Genomic DNA, 27,995 nt, shown 5'->3' on the forward strand with positions numbered 1-27,995 from the left:
ATGCTAGGACCCTCTCGATTTGTAGCTCAGTGGATGTGGCGTTTGCACACCACGGCGCTTGGCCCACGAAGGTAATTTGATTTCGAGTCTAGTCGGCAACTAGAGGGAAATTTTTCTAAGTCTTTTTTTCGGCCGGTTCCTGAGTTAGTCGATCTCTGGCACGGGCAAGCGGGTTTCCGGAAACTCGGGTTTTTCGTCCCGTAAACTCAAGAAAATCGACCGTGGAACCCACATTATTTCAGACATTAAATACGAGTGTTAAGGTTAGGGACTATGCGATGGCGGCACTTGTTGAGCCGTTTCTCTTCACTGCGTGCCACTTAATTAGTGATAGACTTGGGTAAGCTATCTCTAATTGGGTACCAGTGAAGATTGAACTGCCCACTCAGTCTCCAAAAGTTAGATAGGGCTAAAAACGGCTTCGCCTACTCCCTATATACGGGAATAAAAATGTGTTAGCTGATTTATTTATTAATTATTATTATTATTACATGACACTTCCAGGGAGTTCAAGGACTCATCGCGTAAGGGCACTTTACACTACTTTGCTAAATACATCTCACCCCTCCACTACTACGACACTACAACCATGAATGCCATCTACCGCCCATCATCACCAACAACAGTATTTTTTGTTCTCACATTATCACACGACTACTGCTCAGAAATTTGGAACAACAAACAAGATAAAAAAAAAAAAAAGATTTGTTCACTACAGCATGACTCCCTGCTATCCCAGCTCAGGCAGAATGAAAGTAAAGAGATAAAACCCAATTGTTATGAAACTTTCATTCGTTTTTATAATATGTAATGAGTTTACTGTTGTAATTTGTTGAATATTAAGCATGGTCCTGCAAACCAACAGCAGACTCTACAGTTATATGTACTTAAATGTAATACAAAGACAATTTGGAGGAATTATTATATTAAGCATATTTGTCTGAAAATTGCAGGTTTTAATCACTGACATAGCTCTCTTTTGGTGAAGTGTTGTGTATTTGATTTACTTTACATAGCACAGTATACTTGTACAGATACAAATTCAAAACAAAAAAGATCAATTTTGTAATAAAATTAATTAAGAACTTCAATAAAATTAAAGAATTATAACTCACTTTTGATTTGAAATATTGTTCAAGAAGTATCAAAATCTTTTCCATTTTTTTTTAAATTTTTAATTACAAGTACAAAATCGTTCTATTTTATGAAGATTTGATCACTGGAGAGATTGGTGAGAACTAGGATACAGAAATGGTTTGATAAACAGCAGAATTCTCTGCTGTGGTTGTCAGCATGGGTTTGTTAAAGGGAGATCATATTTTACTAACTTATGTACTATAACAAGGTGACAGATGTCTTGGACAAGGGAGAAGCATATACAGTGGTGCACTTAGATTTTGCAATAGCTTTTGATAAACTGCCAAATGACAAGCTGTTAAATAACAGAAAGAAATGGGATGTTGTTGATCACTAGTGGTATGCCACGGGGGGGGGGGGGGGGGGGGGGATCTGTATTGGAGCCATTCTTGTTCAATTTGTGTATTAATGATTTTGGCATAGGTTTGACTGGTGAAATGCAGCTGTTTGCAGATGATGCAAAATTGGGGAGAGCAATGTTTAGTCAAGTAGATATTATGACCTTACAGGAGGAGTTGAATAGATTATATGAATGGGCAAGTAAGTGGAACTATCAGTTTAATGTTGCAAAGTGTAAGGTTAGGAAATTTGGTAAGCAGCAATGGAAAACAAAATATACACTTTTTTGGGGAAATTTTAAATGAGGTAGAGAGAAATGAGAGATCTGGGGCGTGTTGGACTTGAAATTCACAAGTTGTGAATTTCAGGTTCTTGCACAAGTTGTGAAGTTGTCACATCATAATGGTATGAGGACCCTGGTGTACAGAAATAAAGAGGTTATGATTCCATTGTAGGCCTTTATGAGGTCTCATGTGGATTATTGTGCACAGATTTGATAACCAAGTTTTTCATGGTGACAAGGATATGTTAAAAGGTCTAGAGAAGATTCACAAAGGTGATAATTGGGCTTAGGAATATGTGGTATGAAGACAGATCGAAAAAATGTAAATTTCAAAGCCTCGTGAATAGGTGAAGGAGATGAGGAATATAATTGAGACATACAAGTTAGTCAGGGGTTGTTATCAGGTTAACATGGAAGAAATATTTCATAGAATGGGAGTTGGGGGGGGTAGAACAAGAGGCCATCCCTTGAAACTGTATAAGTAGGGTGTGATCAAAAGAATGTGGAGAGTGGTTAGTGAGTGGAATACATTGCCTGAGTGTGTTGTGAATGTACATACATTGAATGAGTTTAAGGTACAGTTGGATGAACTTTGTGTGTGATAGTGTGTACCTCCCATGATGAGTCTGACTCCATGGAAGTCAGATGTTCATCATCATCATGATGTGTTGTTTCCATCCAGGAGGTTGACTACCATGATGTGACTCATGGTTGACTATTGGCAGAAGGATAAATTTGGTGAGGACTCTATCTCTTCCACATTGCCGTAAGTATTCATGACTGTAGATCTGTGTGCGTGTGTGTTCACAGGGTCAGCTTGCCTGTTCTGAGAGATGAAAATCCAGAGTTTCCAGGTGAAAAAACCCTCTACCTCAGTATGAAACCAGCTAACTCACCTTTTGAAAGAGACCAAATAAAGGTTTCTCACATCATGGATGGGACCAAGGGCTTTGTCTATACAGACTGAGCTATGGAGGCTTCTAGGTCAGATGTTAATAATAGTAATAATAATAATTTACCAGTTTGTTGTGTGGCAGTCTATCAGATGCCTTTGTAAAATCTTAGTACAGTGGAACCTCGGTTGTTGAACATAATTCGTTCCTAAAGGCTATTCAGAAACCGATTCGTTCGAAAACCGAAACCATTTTCCCATAAGAATTAATGTAAAATGGATTAATCCATTCCCAAATCCCAAATGATTTTATTTAAACCTTTACAACAATACTTCATGCATAAGATTGTATACAAACATAATGAAAATGCATAAAATCTTACATAAAAAGAATAAACACAATAAATAGATAAAATATAGACGAATTAACTTTGTCTATATCTTACTCACCAGAAGAAGGTGAGTAAGGGGAGTCCCCTTCCATAAAAACATCAGGTTACTGTCCTTCTGGGGTTTTTTATCTTTCTCTTTTCTGTCTCCTGGCACCACTCTACTCTACTTGAGACACACTGGGCCTCTGTCTCACTAAAAACCTGTCCAATGAGATCTGTTTTTGCCTGCCTTTTAAAATGTTTCTGAAGTGAGACATGGCACTGTCATTAAAAAGGTTTATGATGCAGTTTGCTACAGCTTTGTGAGGGTGATATCTTTCCACAAAACTTTGCACCTCACCCCATTTGGCACACATTTCTTTGATCAAAGAACTAGGAACATCCTCACTCCCTCCCTCTGTGTCTGAAGACATTTCCTCCACCTCCATCTTTGGCTGCTCCTTCTGAAGGTGTTCCAGTTCTTCCATGGTGAGCTCATTCCTGCGATCCTCCACTAATTCCTCCACATCAGCATTGTCAACTTCCAAGCCCATGCTTTTGCCCAGAGACACAATATCATCGACAAGAGCAACATGCTCAGCCTCAATATCTCTGTCTGCTACACAGTCTTGCTACAATTTCCTCCAGGCCAAGGATCCTGTAAGTTACTTGTGCCCAGGCTTTGTCAAGGATACTTAAGCAATGGAGGATGTTGAAGTGATTTTTCCAGAATTCTCTGAGTGTTAATTCTGTGTCACTTCAAAACACCTTTGAAACAGTGCTTTGGTGTAGAGTTTCTTAAAGTTCGAAATGGCCTGCTGGTCCATAGGCTGAATTAGAGAAGTTGTGTTAGCGGTCAGAAACTTCACTGTGATAAAATTAGACTCCTCCACTAACTCGTTCTCCAAGCCTGGAGGGTGAGCAGGAGCATTGTCCATCACAAGAAGGCATCTAATTGGCAATTTTTTTTCTTGAAGGTATTTTCTCACACTTGGGGCAAAGACTTCATGGATCCACTCAACAAACAATTGTGTTACCGAAGCCCTACTATTAGCCCTCCACATAACAAGGGCCATTTACTTTTCATCACGTTATTTTTCTTAAACATCCTCAGATTCTTAGAGTGGTACACAAGCAATGGCTTGACCTTGAAGTCCTCACATAGCAAAAGAGTCAGCCTATCCTTCATTGGCTTGTGTCTGGCAATGCTTTTTCCTCCTTAGTGATGTAGGTCCTCTTTGGCAATTTTTTCCAAAATAGGCTGGTTTCATCACAGTTGAACACTTGTCGGGTAAGATAACCCTCAGCCTTTACATAGTCACTAAATTCTTGCACATATTTCTCAGCAGCTTCTTGGTTTGAACTCGCAGCCTCCCCATGCCTAACCACACTATGTATGCCGCTTCTCCTCTTAAATTTCTCGAACCACCCTCTACTAGCTTTGAACATATCAGTATCAGCACTAGTACCAGGGTTTTTCTTTAACAGGTCATCATGTATTCACCTCGCTTTTTCACAAATTATAGCCTCAGAAACACTATAACCAGCTAACTGTTTCTCGTTTATCCAAATCAGCAACAATTTTTTTACTTCTTCAATTGTCTGCAATCTTTGTTTAGTAAGAACTTTCACTCCTCTTGCAACATCAGCGATCTTGATCGCCTCTTTATTTTTGAGTATTATACATATCGTTGATTTCACCATACTGAACTGCATAGCAAGATTCGAGACACGAACACCATTTTCATGTTTGGATATGATTTCTTTTTTCATCTCTATTGTGGTTCTAACAACTTTTCTTTTCACTTTGCTGCTATCACTATTCTTTTCTGGCCCCATGGTGGCTTAATTAATAATAATTTATGAAAAAAACAACAACAAAACACAAAGAAAATCAAGAAAACGCACTGCAAATTTGAGCGTCTGCACTGAACGAAGGCTGCTGCGTAACTGATGCTTCCCTGCCTTACAGCTCAGCACACAGAGCACGTGGTTGCTGTTTGCTGGTTTGGGAACCGAAATTCTGTTCCGAAGCGTTTTTGTTCGGGAACCGAATTGTTCGAGAAAAGAGGCGTTCGACAACCGCGGTTCCACTGTATACCACTGTATATGCATCTCACTTGTCCAATGCATTCACCAACTTGTTATAGTATATAGTCAGTTTTCTTTCAGGCCATTCACTTTGTGTAATCACAGAGAATACTGTTGTTATTAATCCTTTTCTGTATCCTAGGTCTCACCAACTTCCAACTCAAGTTATACAGATTAGCCTATAATTAATAGCCTCAGCTTTATCACCACTTTTGTGAAGGGGAACAATGTTATCTTCCTTTCATTCCTTTGGGACTTGTGCTGTTACAAGATTTTTGTTAAACATGTAAGCCAAGGCTGATGTCAATTTTGTGGAGCATTCACTTAAGACGTGGTAATGTGGCATCAAGTCGTATTGCTTTATTGGCATCAAGCTTACTTAATTCATTATATACTTCTTGCTTGCTCACTAGTAACTATCTTCTCGCATTTTCTTTACACTTTGGCTTCTCATGATTTCCCACCGATGATGAACACTCTGATTAATTGCTCACCGGATATCTTGACTACAGCAGAAAATGATGTTAATCAATTTCATTGATTAACATCATTTTACCTTCTGCTTGCCACATATTGAACAAAAACCCTCTAGCAGTTTTCTTGGCCTGATTTGCCAATTTCTACACATATTTCATTTTTGCTGTCATTACCAATTGAGTCACCCTCATATAGCCTGCTCTTTATGCATTTTATGCAACTGATATTACCATTATTCATCTTGTGCTGTATCCACAGTGCCTTTTTCCATGTTTCATGCTTAATCCCTTCATTTTACACCTATCTTGTTCAATCTTGTGATCATCAGAATACATTCACACATTTATGCTGTTAAATATCTTTTGGCCTGTGCTCAAGCAGTATTTATCTCCCTGCCACTTTACTCCTCATTCCGTGCTGTCTACTAAGAATTTCAAATCACAAGCCTTGTAGTTCCTCATGTCTTTCTTCATAGAAGTTTTTACGTGGTAAACATCACTCAGGTGATCGCTTCATGGTCACTTTCAGAAGGGAAATCCAACAGCCCATTCATAATCACACTTATCACATCCAAGACTAATGATCCTTGTGTGCTCTCCTTTACATACTGCCGATAATAGTCTCTCTAGAACTTATGACATTCATTTTCCTTGTAGAAAGGTTTTTTTTTTTTTTTTTACTTGGTTAGAAATTAGATTAAACTTGCCAAGAAATTATTTTCATTAATTAATCAAAATATTTTCATTATTTAATCCTTATTAGTAACAGTGCTGATGTTTTGGCTCTTCAATAAGATTTCAGTAAGCTGGAAAGAATGGTAGATGAATGAATATATAAGTTTAATGTGCAACTAAATGCAAGGTTTGAAATTTGGAATCCACAGATGAGATGCTTCATACTTTATTATTATTATTATTACATGACACCTCCAAGGTATCCAAAGACTCATCGAGGGAAGACACCTATCTCCACAACTCTCTGTCTCCACCACTCAATCCACCAATTACAGTGAACCACATCATCCACACCATTGCCATCTACTGCCCATCACAGCCACTAGTATTTTCACAGACAATCAAACATCTATGACCACCGTGGGATTTGAATCTGCAGCCTTTTGGCTGGAGAGTGGATACACTAATCACTTGGCCAAACAGGCTGGCAGTGCACGAAGAACCAAGTACTTGTAACTACTACAGCTACACTAAAAATTTTATGTTTTTTCCCAACTGCAAATTACTTTATGTTGTATTATTTAAAGTAGAAAACTCTAATAAAAATAACAAAAACTTATCTTTTTCTAGAATTATACTGGAAGAAGTGGAGGAAGCATGGGATCTTTGGGTGATTGTAGATAGCAAATCCTTAGCAAAATTTGAAGTTCAGAGGACATATTGCAAAAGTTGTGGAGTCGTTTCAGAGAATTGGTGCAATATTGAGGAAGACATTGACTACAACAGATAAAAGGTGGGGGTCTCATTATATAAAGCTTTGATTCAGACCACATCTGGATTTTTGTGCTCAGATCTTGTCCCCAGGATTTGGAAGTGGTGAAGAAACCCTGTAGAAGATACAGAGACAGATGAAAAAAAAATAAATGATATCAGGACTGTAATATGTTGATTATGTGGATAGATTGAGGGCAGCAGACTGCAGAGTTTAGTGGATAGAAGACAAAAGTGGGGGGTGTGTGATTAAGGCATTGAGACAAGCTTTTCAAGGGTTATTATCAGATTATTACTTGAAAGGTTTTTGGTAAAACGAAGGAAAGGAACAAGGACAAGAGGCTATCCCTGGAAGTTGCAAAAGGACATAGTGAGTAAAAGGATAAGAAGTAAGTTTCTTGCATGGAGAGTGGTAGGAGCATGGAATGCATTGCCTGGAGGGTGGTGAAAGTGCAAGTGGTGGATGAGCTTAAGGAGCAGTATGATGGACTTTGTATTAACTAATGTTGATATCCCATGAAGGGTCCTATAACTCCTTATATGTCAAGAAATTAATAATTCACTTCACATGAAATAATGATGATAATAATAGAAGTAAGATTTTTTGTTTTATGTGGCTCTCACTTACAAAAGATTTTTGTAAATCTATAGTACATTTGTTTTGTGTGTGTGTGTGTGTGTGTGTGTGTGTGGGAGGGGGGCAGAACTAAGGATTGTTTTCTATATTTTATTATTATTATTAAGAGACCTACAGGGAGTCAGAGACTCATTGAGGGAGGCCACATACTACACACACCAGCTATCATACTTATTCTTGAATTCATTCAAACTGCTTGCACTCACAGCATCCAATGGCAATCTATTCTAATCACTCACCACCCTCTGAGAGAAAAATCTAGCCCTCATCCCCTTCTTAGTGACCTTCATTCTCAGCTTCCAAGGATGCCCTCTCATCCTTTCCCCACCCTCCATAAACTGAAAAATTCTATCAATTGAAATCCTATATGACCCTTTCAGAAGTTTGTAAATCTCAATCATATCACCCCCTCTTTCTCCTGTTTGCTAGTGCCTGCAGTCTACAAATTCTCAATCTGTTTTCATAATCAGTATTCCATAATCCTGATATCATTTTTAACACTCTCCTTTATACTCTATCCACTATATCAGAATCACAACGGAAAACAGGAGACCAGACCAGACCTGCACACTATAGTCCAAGTGAAGTCTTATCAAAGCCTTGCAAAGAGGCAAAATAAGATCCTGTGATACATGTGAACATTCATTTCAGCAATGCAATTATCTTTTGAGTTGTATTTGTAATCTTTGCCACATGGCCTGTGAACTTCAACTTCTTATCTATTAACACTCCAAGATCCCTAGCCTCATCAGTTTCTTCTAGCATAATCCCACCAATATAATATGACATTGGATATCTAATCACGTTGAAGTGAATGATTTTACATTTACTGACATCCATTTTTCCCATGCCCATTATTCCAGCCTATTCAAATCATTCTGAAGAAATGCTGCATATCAGCAGCATTCCTTCTTACCCTACCTACCTTTGCATCATCAGCAAATAGCTGTATGTCGCTTGTCAAATCCTTCCCAATATCATTAATGTATAGATTGAATAACAGTAGACCAAGCACTGATTCTTGTGGTACACTACTTGTTATCTTAAACCTTGCGGACTCACATCCCCCGTATACCACTTTTTGATATCTGTCAGTCAGCCATCCTCTTATCTATGCTAATATTATATAACCCAAACCCATTATCTCCAATTTATGCAGCAGTCTGCCATGCTGTATTCTGTCAAAAGCCTTAGCAAAATCCAAAAGTATAATGGTGTATCCATTCCCCTTGTCTAGTTCAATGATAACATTGTTATAGAATGTGAGCAAGTTGCTACAACATGACCTTCCTTTAGTAAACCCATGGTGTTCATTGCAAAGTAGAGATTCACATTCCTTCCTTTCCTGTGGAGTTTTTCCCTGTTCTGAGACTCATATTAAACAGCCTGGTCAAAGGAATTGCCAGTTCAACTGAACACTCATTAGTTGAACCACCTCTTCTGCATCTGCAACCCTCATGCCATCTGCATTTAGAAGAGTTATTCTTTAATATTCATTGTTTGTTTTACTTGCAGCACATTGATATAATTCTTGTGGGTTGTCTTTAGCATGCTGAGCCAGTTTGTTTTCATACTCAGATTTTGCTTTCCGTACAACAGTTGTGACTGTTGTAGCCTGCTGCTTATAACGTTCATAACGGACGTCATCCTTATGCACATGGTATTCCTTCCACATTGTCCTTTTCTTACAAATCTTTTGCTTAATAAGATTACACATTCATTTGACTCTTACTCTATTTGTTCTTCGAACTCTCAGGACACATTCTTGTATTGCATCATTTAAGTATTGTTTAAATGCTTCCCATGCACTGTCGATATTCTTTCCATCCAGCAACCAATCCCATTCTACTGAACTCAGTATACTCCTGAGTTGGTCAAAATTTCCTGCTTTGTAGTTCAGCATGTAACCTTTTCTGAATGGAACATTCATAAACTTAGTCACTTCACAAGTGAGTACTGCATGATCATTGTCTCCATCTGGAGGCAGAATAGTTATGTCTTTAACTGAAACTCTCTCTGACACTATAATCAGATCTAACACTCTTTGCTCTCAAGTTCCTTCTGTCACATGCTGCTTGAGGAAGTTGTCCTACAACAGCTCAATAAATGCATTTTCATTCTTCTCATGAGATTCTACTGCTACCCAATCAATGTTTGGTTAATTAAAGTTTCCCATTATGATTACTCTTTTCACGTTCATCTTTTCTATTTGGTGATGCATTTCTTCATCGCTAGCAACCGATCCACCAGGGGTCTGTAACAACACCCCACTATGTAATTGATCTTGTTAGATTCTACCTCACACCAGATAGCTTCAAACTCGCTGCCACATGAAATATTGTTAGTAGTAGTACTACAATCATGGGTCTCAACTCTAACTGGATTCAAATCATCCAATATCATTAGGAGCATGCCCTCTCCTCTCCTATCCTCTCTACCCTTCATAAAAATACTGTACCCTTGACAGTTGATACCAGTTAGTAGGTCTGATTCTGATAGCCAGATCTCACTAATACCTACAGTCTGTGGTCGCAACATATTAACTAAGGCAACAAACTCTATTCCTTTGTTTTTGATACTCCTAGCATTCGTGTACAGATATAATAATCTACCTGTTTATTCATTCAAGATACCAAGTAATTTTATATAAACTTGGTTTTTAATCCTATTTCACAAGTAAGCAAACAGACAAGTAAGTCAAGTTTGTGCCTGCACATAGTGCAAGTCTGAGGCAACTCGTGGTAAAGGTGGATTAAGCTCTTATCACTTTCCTTAGTATTTTTCCCTTAATGTAAAGCACATCCCCTTGCGGAGATGTATGATGCTATGCATTAAAGGCAAGGTCACTATCCATACCAGTTTCAACCTTTATTGGGGTCTCGTCAGTGGGAGCCAGACCTGACAATGCTAAGGTTGAAGTAATGCAGAGCTTATGAATTTTACCTAAACAAGTTGCCACAAGGTACTTTGACCTTATTAAATAAAATTTCAGGATGAGAGATAGATGTAGAAAGTTTTTTAACTTGGGTATATTATGTATTCAAAGATACCAAGTAATTTTATATAAACTTAGTTTTTAATCCTATTTCCCAAGTAAGCAAACAGACAAGTAAGTGAAGTTTGCGCCTGCACGTAGTGCAAGTCTGAGGCAACTCGTTATAGTGCCACGAGTCTTGTCTGTTTGCTTACTTGGGAAATAGGATTAAAAACCAAGTTTATATAAAATTACTTGGTATCTTGAATACATAATATACCCAAGTTAAAAAACTTTCTACATCTATCTCTCATCCTGAGATTTTATTTAATAAGGTCAAAGTACCTATGTAGCAACTTGTTTAGGTAAAATTCATAAGCTCTGCATTACTTCAACTTTAGCATTTTCAGGTCTGGCTCCCACTGACAAGACCTCAATAAAGGTCGAAACCAGTATGGGTAGTGACCATTGCCTTTAATGCATAGCATCATACATCTCTGTAAGGGGATGTGCTTTACATTAAGGGAAAAATACTAAGGAAAGTGATAAGAGCTTAATCCACCTTTACCATGAGTTGCCTCAGAATTGCACTATGTGCAGGTGCAAACTTGACTTTCTTGTCTGTTTGCTTACTTGGAAAATAGGAATAAAAACCAAGTTTATATAAAATTACTTGGTATCTTGAATACATAATACACCCAAGTTAAAAAACTTTCTAAATCTACTTGTTTGTTCTTTGGTATTGTCTTGTCTGCAATCTGCCTGACACAGACAACTTGCAGATCTCTATTCTTCTCTAATGCCTTATACATGTAGACATTTTTCCACACATTTGATGGGTCCGAACCGGATGAACAGAAACCCGAAATCATCATCTCCTCGTCAACATTTCCATGACAAATTATTAATTATATGTTTTTGTATTTGTTTTTATTTTCTGCATTGTCCAAAAACACTGCTCTAGAGACCAAATATGGAATTTTTGAAAGCAACTTCAGGTGAAGAAATTCATCCCCCACCTAATTTATTAATTATTATTATTATTCAGGCCTCCATGGAGTCAAAAGACTCATCGCGGGTGGTCCGTCCTAGGAAACACAAAGTCTATCAAGACTCATCGTGGGAGGTCCCTCCTAGGAAACACAAAGTCTATCATACCACTCGTTAAACTCATTGACCATTCTCGCTCTCACCACTCTATCAGGTAATGCATTCCATTGTTCAACTACTTTCCATACAAAGAAACCACTCCTCACCCTCTTGCTCACAGTTTCCTTTCATAACTTCCAGGGATGGCCCCTTGTCATTACTCCTTAATGCTGTTCAACCAAGCGAAAGAACTCCACAGTGTCAACTCTGTAACCACCTCTCAACAGTTTAAAAGTCTCAATCATATCACCTCTCCTTCTAATCACCAAACTCTGCAATCCACATTCCCTCAGCTGATCCTCATAATTGACACTGTACAGTCCTGAAACCATCTTTGTTATCTTCCTCTGTGCCCTTTCCATAGTTAATTTATCTCCTTCAAATCCTGCAGACCAAATCTGAGAACAATAGTCTAAGGGTGGTCTGATCAGGGTCTTATGCAATGGAATGATAACTCTTTTATCTCTGCAGGTCAGCGTCCTTCTCATTATTGCAGCAATCCTCTGTGTTACCTTCACCACCTTTGCAATATGTTCCCTAAATTTCAGGTTTCTATCAATCATCAACCCCAGATCTCTTCTCTCCTCTACTTCCTCCAGTCCCCCAATAGAGTATGCAGCGTCCCACCGATGTTTCCCAAACCTCAAGACCTTACATTTTGCTGCATTAAGCTGACCATCACCTTTGCAATATGTCCCCTAAATTCAGGTTTCTGTCAATCATCTATCCTAGATCTCTTCTCTCACCTACTTCCTCCAGTCTCCCAATAGAGTATGCAGCGTCCCATCGATGTGTCCCAAACCTCAAGACCTTACATTTTGCTGCATTAAACCGACCCCCATTCATTTGCCCATCTGTCTAGCTTATTCAAATCCACTTGCAGGGTTACCACATTTGCACAATTGCTAATAACCCTTCCCAGCTTCACATCATCCGCAAACAATTGAATATCCCCCTGCAATCCACTGACAATGTTATTGATATAAAGGAACAATATAATCCCAGTACTGAGCCCTGTGGGATCCCACTTGTAACCCTCTGTCTCCTTGAAACTACCCCGCCATACACAACTCTCTGACACCTATCGGACAGATAATCCCGAATCCAGTTGACCAACCTAACATCCAAACCCATGTGCTGCAACTTAAATATCAGTTTATCACGTGGAACCCTGTCAAATGCCTTCGCTAAATCCAAGAAAATGGCAGTATATGCTTTTCCCTTATCTACTGCTCTTATAACTTTATTATAAAAGGCCAGCATATTACTAAAACAAGAGCGCCCTTCACAAATTCATGTTGACTTTCACAGATAACATTACCCTCATCTGCCCAGTGTTGTGTACAGTCCCTAACTAATTTCTCCAAGATCTTAACAACTACTGATGATACACAAACTGGCCAATAATTAGACACTTCCAGTCTGCTACTGCCCTTATGCAATGGCTACAATGGCACTATCTTATCTTCCTTCCATTCGCTGGGCACCTTTCCCATAGCCAGACTTTCACTGAAAAGCCAGGTCAAAGGAGCTGTCAGTTCTTTAGCACATTCTCTCACATTCTTTTAAAATATGAAAAAAAATTAGTTGTATGCAAGGTTAATCTAATATAATACTTGAGGTCATCCTAGTATATAACTCAGTTTGCTAGCACGGTAAGATTCACTTAATCAAAATTAATGAATGATTTAGTGAATTAATACTTAATGAATTAACTTGTTTATGTTGTTCTTTAGCTATTATGTCTGTATGACATCAAGCAATCCCTGCAACTTGACCAGCACTGAAAATAAAGTATTATTTGCTGAATCACAAATTATCAGCTGGATTTTTCTGGTGTGTGCTGTACTTGTTACCTTAATAGGTGAGTGCTGGTTTTAGGTTTTCTTTACATAATCTAGAAGAGGTATCTGAAGAACCAGGATTAATGATAAGGTTATGAAGATATTACAACAATCAAAAAATGTGTTGATATTGTGATTAATAATTTAAATAATGATCCTTTTATTGCAGAAGGGTGTAGTAATTTTAGTGTATTTTTTTAATATATATATATAGGCCACAAGACCAAGTGCTGTGTGTGGGCAAGAGGAAAAGAAGAAAGGAGGAATCTGTTCAAATTTTGTTTGAATAGCTGAAGGTTTGAATTCCTTGGGGAAGGCAGAGTAGGAGAGACTTTCCAAAGAACAGAAGTAGATGGAATGAAAGAGGAGGTCAGTTAAGTTGGTTAAGTTAAGGCAGTTAAGTGAGTTTCAGTTCAGCAGAGCACTATCCATGTGCTCTGCTGAATCTGTTGAAAAGTTACAAGGCAAAAACTGAATGTCCATGAGAGAAGGATCATCAATTAGCTGGACTGTTCTCTTCTGAAAATAATCAAGCTACCTTAGAGAGGATTTTGGTGCACTACCCCAAATATGGAAGCCATATTCCATGGTTGGACAGATTTGTGATTTGTATAAAGTTAGAAGCTGTGAACATGTTTGTGATAGGAAAGATCAGCGGTGTAGGTCAGTCAAAGAAGAGAAATCTGATTGTGTTTGGATATCTCGGTATTACTGAAGGTAAGAGGGAGGGATGCAAGCTCTTTCTTGTGAGAGATCAGACAGGACTGAGTTTTCGTGGCAGTGAAGTTTACAAGGTTGTCCTTGCCCCATTGAAATATAGCTTCGAGATTGGAGTTCACACCACTGGTTATGGTAGCTCTTGAGGTTTCTAATACTTGAGCACTACAAGGTTTGTCAAATGAAATGAAGGAATGGAATGTACTCATCAGCAAAGCTGATTGTTGGCTGGTCTCGAAAATAAACAAGCAACATGTCATTGTAGCATTTGAAACTGTCTAAAAACAGTGTTGTTTCTTTGCCGGCCTGGTTGGCTGAGTGGTTAGTGTATCCAGTCAAAAGGCTGCGGGTTTGAATCCCGCCGTGGGCATGGATGTTTGTGATTGTCTGTGAAAAATAATAGTGGTAGTGGTGGACAGTAGATGGTGTTGGTGTAGATGATGAGGTTGGTGGATGACAGATGGATGAGTGGTGGAGACGGAGAGTTGTAGAGTAGGTGCCCTCCCTCGATGAGTCTTGGACTCACTGGAGGTGTCAGATAATAATAATAATAATAAAGCTATGGATTGGATTGGAAGTCTGTGTTCTCACAGACTTCCAATCTTTGTCATCATCAAGACAAAGAGAGAGTGGATGAAAGAATGGAACCCTGGGTACTCCTGCATTAGTGGGGAAATCTGAGGAGAGGAAACTGTCCACCATGGCATGTAGTGAGCAACCAGCAAGTAAGTTGGGGATCCAGTTCTAGAATGTGAAAGGCAGACTAGGATGGCAGTTTGCTAAGTAGGCCCTCTGTGCCAAAACTGAACAATTATCTTTGAAATATCGAGGATAACCACATGAGTTTCTGCAAATTTTTCCATAGCTTGAGTCCAGAGGTGGGTGGTGAAAGCAAGAAGATTAGTTGTAGATCATGAGTGGTGGAAACAGTACTGCTGGTCACTTATTAGTTGGTAGGTCTCTAGGTGATTCAAGAGTTGGTTGTTGATGACCTTCTCCATAATTTTAGAGAGAACAGAAATGAGAGCAATTATTATTATTATTTTACAGTATCTCATCATGGGAGAACCAAATTAACCATTGTGCACCAAAATCCTATCATACCTCTCCTTAAACTCATTCATTGTGAGGACACTCTGTCAATCCATTCCACCCATTCACCATTCTCCATGCAAAAAATCTAGTCTGAGCATCCTTACTAACCACACTTAACTTCCATGGATGATCCCTAATTCTCTCACTATTTGTCATATATTAAAAGTTTCTTTTGGGGCCAATTTTATAAAACTCCTTTAATATCTCATAAGTTTCTATCATGTCACCCATTTCCTCCTATCAACTAAACTTTCTAACCCACACACTTTTAACCTATCCTCATAGGGAGTATTCCACAGACCTGTCACCATCTTGGTCACTCATCTCTGAATCCTCTCTACCATCCCCTAGTCCCCCAAGAAACTCTGACCAAATCCATATGCAGTAGCTAAGATGTGGCTGAATCATAGCCTTATAAAGAGGGATAATAATTTCCTTATCTTTACTTGTCAGCATGTTTTTCAACATGCTAACAAATCTATTTTACCAACTTTTGCAATATGCCCTCTAAACTTGTCCACCATTATCCCCTAGTCATTAGCTTCATCAATTTCCTGCAAACTAATACCATCAGTATGCTACACCATATGCACCCTTTTTAACCCGAAGTGCATAGCCTTACATTTTGCAACACTAAATTGACAAATCATTATCTTTTTCCCACAATGCAATTTATTTAAATCATCCTACAGGATATCTACATCACGTGTATTAACTATTGCTCTCCCCAGTTTTGCATCATCATCAAAAAACTGAATATCCACCTCTTAAATCTTTCTCTATGTCATTGATATACAAATTAAAGAGTAGTGGCCCTAGTACCAAACATGAGGTACTCCACTAGTCACCATTATTTTCCTAGATTCCACTCCCCCATACACCATCCTCTGATGTCTATCTATCAGCCCTCTCCTATCTATACCATCAACCTCATATCCATTCCCATTTGCTCCAGTTTTTGTAATAGTTTTCCATGTGGTATTCTGCCAGATGCCTTGCAAAGTCAAGCAGTATCATGGTGTAGCCATTACCTTTATCCAGTTCTGCTGTCACTTTATTATAAAATGTGAATAAGCTACTTTACAAATCCATGCTGCCCATAATAGAGTATCACATCCCTATTGGACAATAGTTCATTCTTTGACTTTTATCACCTTTCTTTGGGATGGACTGGATATAGGCCTTTTTCCATATTGTAGTATTTCCATATCAATTGTAGAGTAGATGCCAGTTGAATAGATTGAAGAGGCAATACAGGATAGGTGTAAGTTCTTGGGTACAATTTTTTAACATTATCAGTGGGATACTGTCAGGACCAGACACCTTAATTATTCAAATGTTCCTGTAGAGAATTAACATGGGATTTCTTTCTGGCAGAAGACTATGGGTAACATGGAGAGAGTGTAGAGGAACTTTGCCAGGTCATCAATGCAGAAATTGGTAGAGAAGAGTGATGCCAGTAATTAGCCTTGTTACATGTGAGATTGGTGGAAAACCTAAGTGGTCAAAAGTTGCACTCAGTGGCCTTTGGCAAGGAACTAGAAGGAGTGACTACCCAAATGGCAGTTGCTCCTTCTGGACTTTGTATTGGATTTATATTGTATGTAAATATTATTATTATTATTATTATTATTATTATTATTTGACACCTCCAGGGAGTCCAAAGACTCATCGAGGGAGAGTGTGCCAACAGCATCGAACGATTGATCCCCTTCCAACTACTAACCACGTTCAAACTTGCTTAACTTTTTGCGTGAGCCATTAGTAGCAGAGGCTCTACCAATTGACCAACCTTTGCTGACTTTAAATATACTTTTATTAAGATCAGTGACCAAAGCAAAATTAGATATTCTATTGGATCAAATTGAAATTATTAAACAGTACATAACAAGTTAAAACTTTAAGCAAACAAAGTTTGCACATGAAGTTCTTCATGACTAGACTACTTGTATTTAGAGGCTGATTATTTCTATCAGTGCCTTAGTATTCCATAATGTAATGCACATTTCCTTTCCCATAATACATAGCATTATGGGAGGGATACTACTCAGACTGGTTTCGAGTAGTATCCCTCTATGACCTTTATGAGGTCTCTTCACCAGGAGCCAGACTCAATTAAGATAACAATGTTGAATTAATAGAAGTCATATATTTCCCATATACAAGTAGTAAAAGATGTATCACCTCTATTTACAATTTACTTTGTTACCAAGGGAAAAATCTTACCACAGTCTCTGATCCAAAGTATTTTAATAATAAAGTGATACACCTTTTTAGTACTTGTGTATGGAAAATATATGACTTCTGCATTAATTCAACCTTGGTATTCCTGGATCTGGCTCTCACTGATGAAACTTCAATAATGGTCAATTCTGGGAATTTTGCAGTGGACTTGTAGAAGTAAGGAGGTTCTGGTTCCATTGTATAAGGCTCTGATAAGGCCACATATCGACTACTGTGCACAGATTTGGTCATCTGGTTTTCGAAATGATGAATAGATGTTGTGAGTGTCCAGAGGTGATTGACCAGAGTAGTTTCTGATCTCTGGAATGCTGAATATGAAGAAAGGTTCAGATGATGCAGTTTGCAAAATCTAGTAGATAGGAAGAAGAGGAGTGATATTATAGAGACATAAGCGGTTGTTATAGGATTAACATTGAAGAGGTTTTTCATAAAATGGTGGGAGTTTGGTGGAGAACAAGAAGTCTTACCTGGAAACTATTGTATATAAGGAGGGTGTGAGCAGCAGTTTTTTTCATGGAGAGTTGTGAATGATTGGAATGCATTGCCTGAGAGCATGGTGCTTGCAGAGAATTTGAATGTGTTTAAGGCATGATATGATGAGCTGTGTGTATGACAAGAGGGACCCCTAGATAAGTCTGTGACTCCATGGGATCATGGGATAATAATAATAATAATAATAACCATCTTAGGAAAATATGTAATGAAGGATACATTCAGATACTTGGATCTGGTTATATCATTAGAAGATGCAATTGTAAATAGAATACTGTCTAGAGTTTGTAGCCATATGAAACTGGACAACCCAAGGCCGTATGGGGGTTGTAGCAATATAAAAACTTCTCTGAGGAAAGGGTATATGTTGAACTACAAGGATAGTGTTTATGAAAAACTTAGGAGACAAGTGGAAGGATATTATAGAGACATAAGAGGTTGTTATAGGATTAACATTGAAGAGGTTTTTCATAAAATGGTGGGAGTTTGGTGGAGAACAAGAAGTCTTACCTGGAAACTATTGTATATAAGGAGGGTGTGAGCAGCAGTTTTTTTCATGGAGAGTTGTGAATGATTGGAATGCATTGCCTGAGAGCATGGTGCTTGCAGAGAATTTGAATGTGTTTAAGGCATGATATGATGAGCTGTGTGTATGACAAGAGGGACCCCTAGATAAGTCTGTGACTCCATGGGATCATGGGATAATAATAATAATAATAATAACCATCTTAGGAAAATATGTAATGAAGGATACATTCAGATACTTGGATCTGGTTATATCATTAGAAGATGCAATTGTAAATAGAATACTGTCTAGAGTTTGTAGCCATATGAAACTGGACAACCCAAGGCTGTATGGGGGTTGTAGCAATATAAAAACTTCTCTGAGGAAAGGGTATATGTTGAACTACAAGGATAGTGTTTATGAAAAACTTAGGAGACAAGTGGAAGCTATGAGGGGATGGAGTCTGGAAAGTTCTGATAAACACCTAGAATAAAAATGTTATTAAAGCAAGGGATATAACCACAAGAGAGAACATACTAGTAACATGGTTATGAAGGTTAGTTATGTTCTTATATTCTTATAATCATCATATGTTCTCTCTTGTGGTTATATCAGTTGCTTTAATATCATTTTTCATTTTTGTTCTAGGTATTTATCAGAACTTTCCAGACCCCACTCCTCCTTTTATAGCATGGAAAGAGGAGCTAAATAGAAAGGGCAGTTATGCTGCTTAGGCACTGATTATGAGATATTTAACAGAAGCAATGTCTGAGTATTCCAAAGGTGAAAATGCTCAGTAAAGTAGCATTAAAATGGATTAAAAAAGAAAAAAAAGAAAAAAGAAGCTTTATGGAGGAAACACAAAATGAAGGGTATTATATTGAGGCATTTGACAGGGTGCCACATGACCACATGATAAGCTGATATTTAAGTTGCAACACATGGGTCTGAATGTTAGATTGGTCAACTGGATTCAGGATTGGCTGTCTGATAGGTATCAGAGAGTTGTGTATGGCGGAGCAGTTTCAAGGAGACAGAAGGTTACAAGTGGGGTCCCACAGGGCTCAGTACTAGGACCTATATTGTTTAACCTTTATATCAATGACATTGCCAGTGGATTGCAAGGGGATATTCAGTTGTTTGCAGATGATGCGAAGCTGGGAAGGATTATTATTAATAGTGCAGATGTGGTAGCCCTGCAAGAGGATTTGAATAAGCTAGATAGATAGGCAAATGAATGGGGGTGTCAGTTTAATGCAGCAAAATGTAAGGTCTTGAGGTTTGGGAAACATCGATGGGATGCTGCATACTCTATGGGAGGAGTTATACTGGAGGAACTTGGGGAGACAAGAGATCTGGGGTTGATGATTGATAGAAACCTGAAGTTTAGGGGACATATTGCAAAGGTGGTGAAGGTAACACAGAGGATTGCTGCAATTATGAGAAGGACACTGACCTGCAGAGATAAGAGGGTTATCATTCCATTGTATAAGTCTCTGATCAGACCACACTTGGATTATTGTTCTCACATTTGGTCCCCAGGATTTGAAGGGGATAAATTAACTGTGGAAAAGATACAAAGACGGATGACAAAGATGGTCTCAGGACTGTACAAAGATAGTTATGAGAATCGGCTGAGGGAATGTGGACTGCAGAGTTTGGCGGATAGAAGAAGGAGAGGTGATATGATTGAGACTTTTAAATTGTTGAGAGGTGGTTACAGGATCGACACTGGGGAGTTCTTTCACTTGGTTGAACAGCGGGAAGGAGTGATGACAAGAGGCCATCCCTGGAAGTTACGAAAGGAAACTGTGAGCAAGAGGGTGAGGAGTGGTTTCTTTGCATGGAGGGTGGTTGAGCCGTGGAATGCATTGCCTGATAGAGTGGTGAGGGCGAGAACGGTCAATGAGTTTAAGGAGTGGTATGATAGACTTTGTGTTTCTTAGGGGGAACCTACCCTCGATGAGTCTTGACAGACTTTATGTTCTTTGGAAGGACCTCCCACGATGAGTCTTTTGACTCCATGGAGGCCTGAATAATAATAAGAATAATATTGAGGGCTAAGGTTGAAGCAGCTAAAGAATTGTCAGTGCCCTTGACCATTTTGTTTAATTTGAGCCTCGGGTCTGGGTCAGTCCCAGGGGGTGGAAAGAGGGGAAAATAGTTCCGCTGCATAAAGGTGGTTCCAAGGCTGCTGTTGAAAATTACCGGCCAATCAGCATAACAGGAATCATTATCAAGGTCTTGGAGAAAATAGTCAAGAGGAAAATACAAGATTGGATAGAAGAAAATGGGATACTGTATCGGGGACAGCATAGTTTTGTGAAGGGTAGGTCATGCCTCAGTAACTTGCTCACGTATTATAACACAGTGACGGCTGAACTGGATAAGGGTAATGGGTTTACAGTGATTCTACTGGACCTTGCTAAGGCCTTTGACAGGATACCACATGGAATTCTAATCAGTAAATTGCAGCATATGGGGATGGATATAGGGTTGGTGAGATGGATAGGAGGGTGGTTGACGGAGAGATATCAGAGAGTGGTTTATTCAGGAGTAGAGTCCACAAGACGGCCCGTCACTAGTGGTGTGCTACAAGGATCTGTTCTTGGACCACTGCTGTTTAATTTGTTCATTAATGATATAGGAAAGGTTCTGAGAGGAACAGTTCATTTGTTTGCGGATGATGCAAAGTTGGGTAGGGAAATAGTGAATGCAGATGACGTCAAAATTTTGCAAGATGATTTGGATAGATTGGAGTTCTGGGCTAAGGAGAATGGATGTCAATTTAATGTGGCAAAATATAAGGTTATACATTTTGGGGTGAAAAGATTAGCAGCAGTTTACTAGTGGAACTGTACTCCAGGAAAATGATGAGGCACGAGATTTAGGAGTGTTGGTGGATAAGGAGTTGAAGTTTAGGGGTCACATTGCAAAAGTGGCCAAATCAGCTCATCAAATCACTTGGTTGCTGAAGAATATGTTGACAAGCAGGTTATTGTTCCTCTGTATCGAGCCTTGATAAGACCCCATCTTGACTACTCTGCCCAGATTTGGTCACCTAGGTTTCTTCTTGATGGGGAGGAGGTGGAGAGGATCCAGAGGCGAGTGACCAAGATGATAACAGGTCTATGGAATAAACCTTATGAGAACAGGTTGAGGATTTGTGGGTTGCAAAAAAAATTGGTTGATAGGCAGAGGAGGGGAGATATGATTGAGACATTCAAATTACTGAAGGGTTTCTATAAAATTAATTCAGAAGATATTTTTGAGAACAGGGCTGGTTGTGGAAGGACTAGGGGACATCCATGGAAACTAGGCAAAAGTGTGGTTAGTAAAGGTGTTAGAGCTGGGTTCTTTACTTTTAGAGTGGTGAATGAGTGGGATGCACTCCCAGAGTCTGTGGTGGATGCTGTGACAGTGAATGAGTTTAAGGCGAGGTATGATAGATACTGTATGAATGTCAAATAGTTGTGATGAATGTGATTTGGGGGCCTCCCTCGATGAGTCTAATGACTCCCTGGAGTTGCCCATAATAATAATAATAATAATAATTTGAATTAGTTAATTCATTAGATCATAAGCAGTTCCTAGATATTTATGTCTTCTGCTCATAACACCAACTTTATGTTTTTATTAAATTCTTAATGAATCATAAAATGGCTAATTCTCAATGAATAAAGAATGGCTTTTCTATTTAGAAAATTATATTTTCTATTTCCTACTTAGCAGAGTATTGTAATGAGTTTATACTTGAGATTTAATGAAGTGAATGAAAATCACTACTTGCACAATAAATTATTCTTAGCAAAATTAAAATCAAGGACAGAACTCAAACTTACACAGCTCTAAGGAAAAGGCACGACCTTTTCTGGAAGTTGAGTCAAGATTTGCTAAGAAAGAAGAGAAAGAAGGAAGAACAGATTTTGCATGGAGATTGAGGTGAGATTGATAGTGAGTATAATGATGATGAACAATTATTAGGAAAAGTATGACAGCTATAATGACAGTGTATCTTTGTGAGTTTGGGATTTCAAAAAGTCAAGGATAACTTTATAAATAATAAATTACATGATAACCACAGTAATTAACTTTAATGAAATGAAAGTATAAAGTACATGAAAATAATACTTATTTTCAGTACAAAATATCTGTACTTTCATTTCATTAAAGTTAATTACTGTGGTTATCGTGTAATTTATTGTTTATAGTCATGCCCAGTGGTGCACCCAGAGGGGGAGATCCCCCCCCCCCAAAGAAAAAGAAAACCACCAGAAAATTTTCCAAAAATCTTTTCCTAATTAAAATTAATTTTTTTAAAATTTATGTTGTGTGGTGTCTTCTATTTCTTATTATATTAAAAGTTAAGTTTTTATAGTTTCTTGTTTTATAAATTATGTTTATTTCTTCCTATCTTATATGCCTTCAGTCCTATTTGGATTTCGATGCAGTGATAAGTTGTCATACATTCATAGCCACTATGTATCCTTGTATCGAGACAGAGAATTGCAAAAATTAGAAGATGAAATGAAGGTATGTTTGACTATGTTTCTGCCATTTTTTGTTATAGGTTACATTCAAATTAAAAAAAAAAATCAGCACAACTATTTAAATGAATTCATTTTCTAATAAAACGGAGGTAGCATAAGTTTGTTCTTGACTTTTATTGTGATTATTGAGATCTGCAGCATTATCCAGTTACCATATTCATCTGACAGTCTTAAAAAATAAAATAAATAAAATAATTTTTATTATCAGAAGTTGTATTGGAAATTTAAGAATACATAGAATATAGTTTTCAGGTGAAATTGAATCAGAAACCTCTGACTGTGTTATAGCCCTTATGTTTAAACTGTTATTATTATTGTTATCATTACTATGCACCTTGATGGAGTCATTTTGGGAAGTCCACCTTAGACAACACAGAGTAAGAGTGCAGATAATGAGTCCTGCTGAAATATGTTGTTTCCTTCAATTTCCTATTGAAATTGACAGGTATAACATATAATTCTCCTGCTCTCAAAAGCACCCCCCCCCATCTCTCTTGTTTGCCTTTCCTATCCTCATGAAATACATCATGCGCTTCCATTTCTATTTCTGGCAGGACATCACTATATCCTGACAGGAACAGAAATTTCTCTCATTCATGTTTCACTTATTCCAATTCTTTTCTAGTAAATAAACTCCATGTGCAACAATTTCATCTCTGATATTATTTTATTATTTAACCACCTGGCCTGGTTGGCCGAGTGGTTAGTGTATCTGCTTTCTAGCCAAAAGGCTGTGGGTTCGAATCCCACCATCAGTGTAATATTTAGTACTTTGTGATTTTATATTTATATTATATTGTTTATTACTTTTTTACTCTATGTATTTCCCCTCTTACTTTGTTATTTTCGTGGTTGTTTGAGCTTGTACAGTATGCCTGTGCTCTAATCTCTAACTCACGTATAATACTATTATTTGACTGTAGTCCTTTCGTAATCTACTTAGCTTACTCCCCCCCCTTAATGCCGTAAAGTATGCTCTCACATGTGCTAGAATCGTGGACTGAGGAAAAGCCTCTGACCGGGGCCAATTCCTTAATCTACGTTGCTATAATTCAAATGCATTAATCCTTAAAATTTTTTTTTTTTTGTTAACAATTGTGCCATTAAGGATTGTGTAAAAGGATTTTCTATCTTTCCTTTAAGTTTCATCAAATCAAGAGAATAATCCTTAAATCAATTTTATCTCCAGCAACTCTGAATTACTCAGTCATGGCTGTTACTTTACTTAGGTCACACAGGTTCGATTTGTTTTTATGAGACAGTGGCTAACAAAGATCAGGCAAGTTATTAACAAAACCAAATTTTTAGCACACAAAAATCTTTATATGGACTTTTTCAATTGAAGGTAAGTTAGCCGATCTCATACGGAGGTAGCAGAGTTTTTTCTCCCGGAAACTCAGGTTTTTCATCCTGCATACAGACAAATCGGCCCTTCAGAACACACGCAATTTTCAGACAAAAAATACTTGTGGTGATTGTGGGCGGTAGATGGCACTGATGTAGTTAATTGGTAGTAGTGGTGGAGACAGAGAGTTGTACAGTGGGTGTCCTCCTGCGATGAGTCTTCAGACTCCTTGGAGGTGTCATGAATAATAATAATAATAATAACCTTACTCTCATTACAAATAATATAAGGCAAAATGATACTATACACGTTCTAAGCATTATATAACACAAGCACTATTCAATTCTTGAGAGACACTTGTGACATTAAGAATTATAAACACGTTAACATAAGAATATTTTAATGTTTGCCAAATATTTCAGTCTGAAACTAACAGGCTATCCTCAGTGGCTTGATAGGAACAGTTTTTACAAGATGGAATACAAATAATTGATCACTCAAAAGTAGAACGAGCCACATGATGTTACATTGCTAAGCATTAAACAGAGGTAAATTTCATCAGTGATGAATAAATTATAGGTATTAATTCACAGTTTCATATAACAATCTTAATTTATAAATTCAATTAAAGATAACATTAGATTAATGTAAGAATTAAAGGTCTCAATTAAAAAAAAAAAAAATTTAGTGTGTTATCCGGATTAAACTTTCCCATATTTTGGATAAGGATATGCAGTCATTTTGATTCAAGTTAGGGCGTTGAAGTATTAATACATCCTCATATTAAATTTACCATGGAGATTGAAAAAGACAACAAGTTATCCTTTTTTTAGACATCCTCCTCATCCGCTCACTCACTTTCAGAAACAGAAATAGAATTGAAGGGAATAAATTAACTGTGGAAAGGGTGCAGAGGGAGATAACAAAGATGGTTTCAGGACTGTACAATGTCAATTATGAGGATCAGCTGAGGGAATGTGGACTGCAGAGTTTGGTGAATAGAAGAAGGAGAGGTGATATGATTGAGACTTTTAAACTGTTGAGAGGTGCTACAGGGTGGACACTGGGGATTTCTTTCACTTGGTGGAGCAGCAGGAAGGAGTGATGAGAAGCGGCCATCCCTGGAAAGTATGAAAGGAAGCTGTGAGCAAGAGGGTGAGGAGTGGTTTCTTTTTGTGGAGGGTGGTGGAACCGTGGAATGCATTGCCTGATAGAGTGGTGAGAACAAGAACAGTCAATGAGTTCAAGGAGTGGTATGATAGACTCCTAGGAAGGACCTCTCATGATAAGTATCTTGACTCCATGGAGGCCTGAATAATAATAATAATAATAATAATAATAATAATAATAAATGATTAATTCATTCACTTTATTGCTTTTCATCCTAATATTTGCACCTGAGAAACGATTTCATCAGGTAGCCTGTTATTGTAGAATCACCATACAGCATTCTGTCCTTCCTCTGTCTCTTTCTCAAATATTCCTTTCTTTTTTTCTCAATTAATCTTTCTTTCTTTTCTCAGCAGTACCACTTGCCACATTTCTCCAGTGTTCTCCAGTCACTCAAGATCATACCTTTGTTCTCTGAAAGACTTCACATAAGCATGATGCTGTCTCTCACACTACCTTGTCATTCTTCAGAATGTCAATATATATAGTCATTCTTATCACTTTTACTCATTCTCTCATTTCTTTGCTCTATTCTTCTCTGACACTCAAATTTTTGTGCCTGGTCTCTATATCTGTCACTTGCTCTCATTCATCTGACATGACCTGCACTTTTAGCACATGCTTTTGAAATACTTTCTGCACACTTTCTCATCACTCTTGGTTTGAAATTAGAGGCTTTCATCCTTGATAATGAGTACCACACAGACACATTTATACATATATATATTTCCAGGTCCCAAAAATAATTACTGATTCTTTATTCATTAAAAAAGTTCAATATTTTTTGTGCTATATGTAACACTTATAATATATATACATATATATATATATATATATATATGTAATGTTTCTGTTGATCTTTTTTGTATATATCTTTGTACTTTGACACCTGATGAAGTTGGCTTACCAACGAAACTAATTGTGTCCGTATTAAACTTTTATTCTTAATTATCTCGGTGGTTTAAGTCATTAAAATTATTGAACATATATATATACAGGGTGTTCGGGATAAATTTGACATATTTATAATTAATTATATTTTTCCGTAAGTTACATGTATTAACACACACTTCTCTTCATTTAAAAGTTTGGACCCTTCTTCATTCATATACAAGATGTCAGAAAGGATGGATAGCTGGAACCCACCTGAATCATGGAAGAGAATAACTTGTATCATGATGATTCGTGCCCGCCATCAAAATAAGGATATTACGACTGCTGCCCAATGCTCCCTGAATACAGTAAAAACAATCAGGCATGAACTAGAGACTTGCAATGGTGACTACGAGGATGTAGCAAGAAGAAAGATCCCTAGCAGACGATCTGATTGCGTTCGTACAGCAGAATTCCTCGCAAATCTGCAGGAACAGGTGTTGAAGAACCCTGGCATTGGAATTCGGGCTTTGTTCGTGGAGTTGCTAACTGTAGTCAAGCCCTGGATAACAAGGGTAGGCAATGGTAGGCCGTATGTATGGCAGCAGGATTCGGCCCCTTGCCACACCTCTGGGAAAAGTCAAAAATGGTTGTCTGAAAATTTCTACGACTTCACCAGTCCAAATGTTTGGCCTCCAAACTCCCCAGACCTTAACCCCATGGATTATTTTGTATGGGGCGCAGTTGAAAAAGACACCAATCGCACTTCCAGTAATACAAAAGCCCAGTTAATGGATAAAATTAAAACAGTTTTTGCGGCCCTTCCCAGGGAGACTGTAGCATCAGCTTGTTCGAGGTTCCAAAGCAGAATTGAAGCTGTGATCGATGCTAATGGTGGTTATTTTGAGTAAATCTTGTTGATAGTATTGTAATTAACTCTGCCTGTAATGTTTTTTTGTCAATTCATTAAATTTAATAGATACAAAGAAGATTTTCTTTTTCCTTACGAAACTGTCAAATTTATCCCGAACACCCTGTATATATATATATATTTTACAGAAAAGGGCAGAGACGTTGGCTAAGAAGAATATAGAGGCATTTTTTGAAAAGAAGCCATTGATGAAAGAAGATTGGGATGCTGTTTCTCTTCTTCCATGGCATCAAATTAAATATGCTGAATGGAAAGGAAAATCAAACTTCAACAATAGTTCTCTAGACCCTTACTTCACTCCATTACACAAATGGGCAAATGAAAAACAACCTAATGTAAAAAGGACCAATAGTGATTGCAAGATCAGTACTAATTTATACACGCCTGTATGAAAATAAAAATTTTAGAAATAAAATTTATTGTAAATGTTGAAC

The 27,995-nt window shown here is 37.8% G+C and overlaps 1 protein-coding gene across 1 annotated transcript; it reads left to right on the plus strand.

Annotated features, from left to right (window-relative positions):
• Window positions 1-27,953, plus strand: LOC150099927 (calcium homeostasis modulator protein 6-like). Its single transcript, XM_090403176.1, has 4 exons — window positions 1-71; window positions 13,532-13,659; window positions 23,122-23,225; window positions 27,690-27,953. The coding sequence occupies exons 1-4, from the start codon at window positions 1-3 to the stop codon at window positions 27,951-27,953; spliced, it is 567 nt and encodes a 188-aa protein (XP_090259302.1).
• Window positions 27,954-27,995: the final 42 nt, after the last annotated feature.

Source organism: Typopeltis vanoorti, chromosome 13 (genome assembly GCF_054136105.1).
Source record: "Typopeltis vanoorti isolate ZY-2024b chromosome 13, IOZ_Tvanoo_1.0, whole genome shotgun sequence".
Lineage (NCBI taxonomy): Eukaryota > Metazoa > Arthropoda > Arachnida > Uropygi > Thelyphonidae > Typopeltis > Typopeltis vanoorti.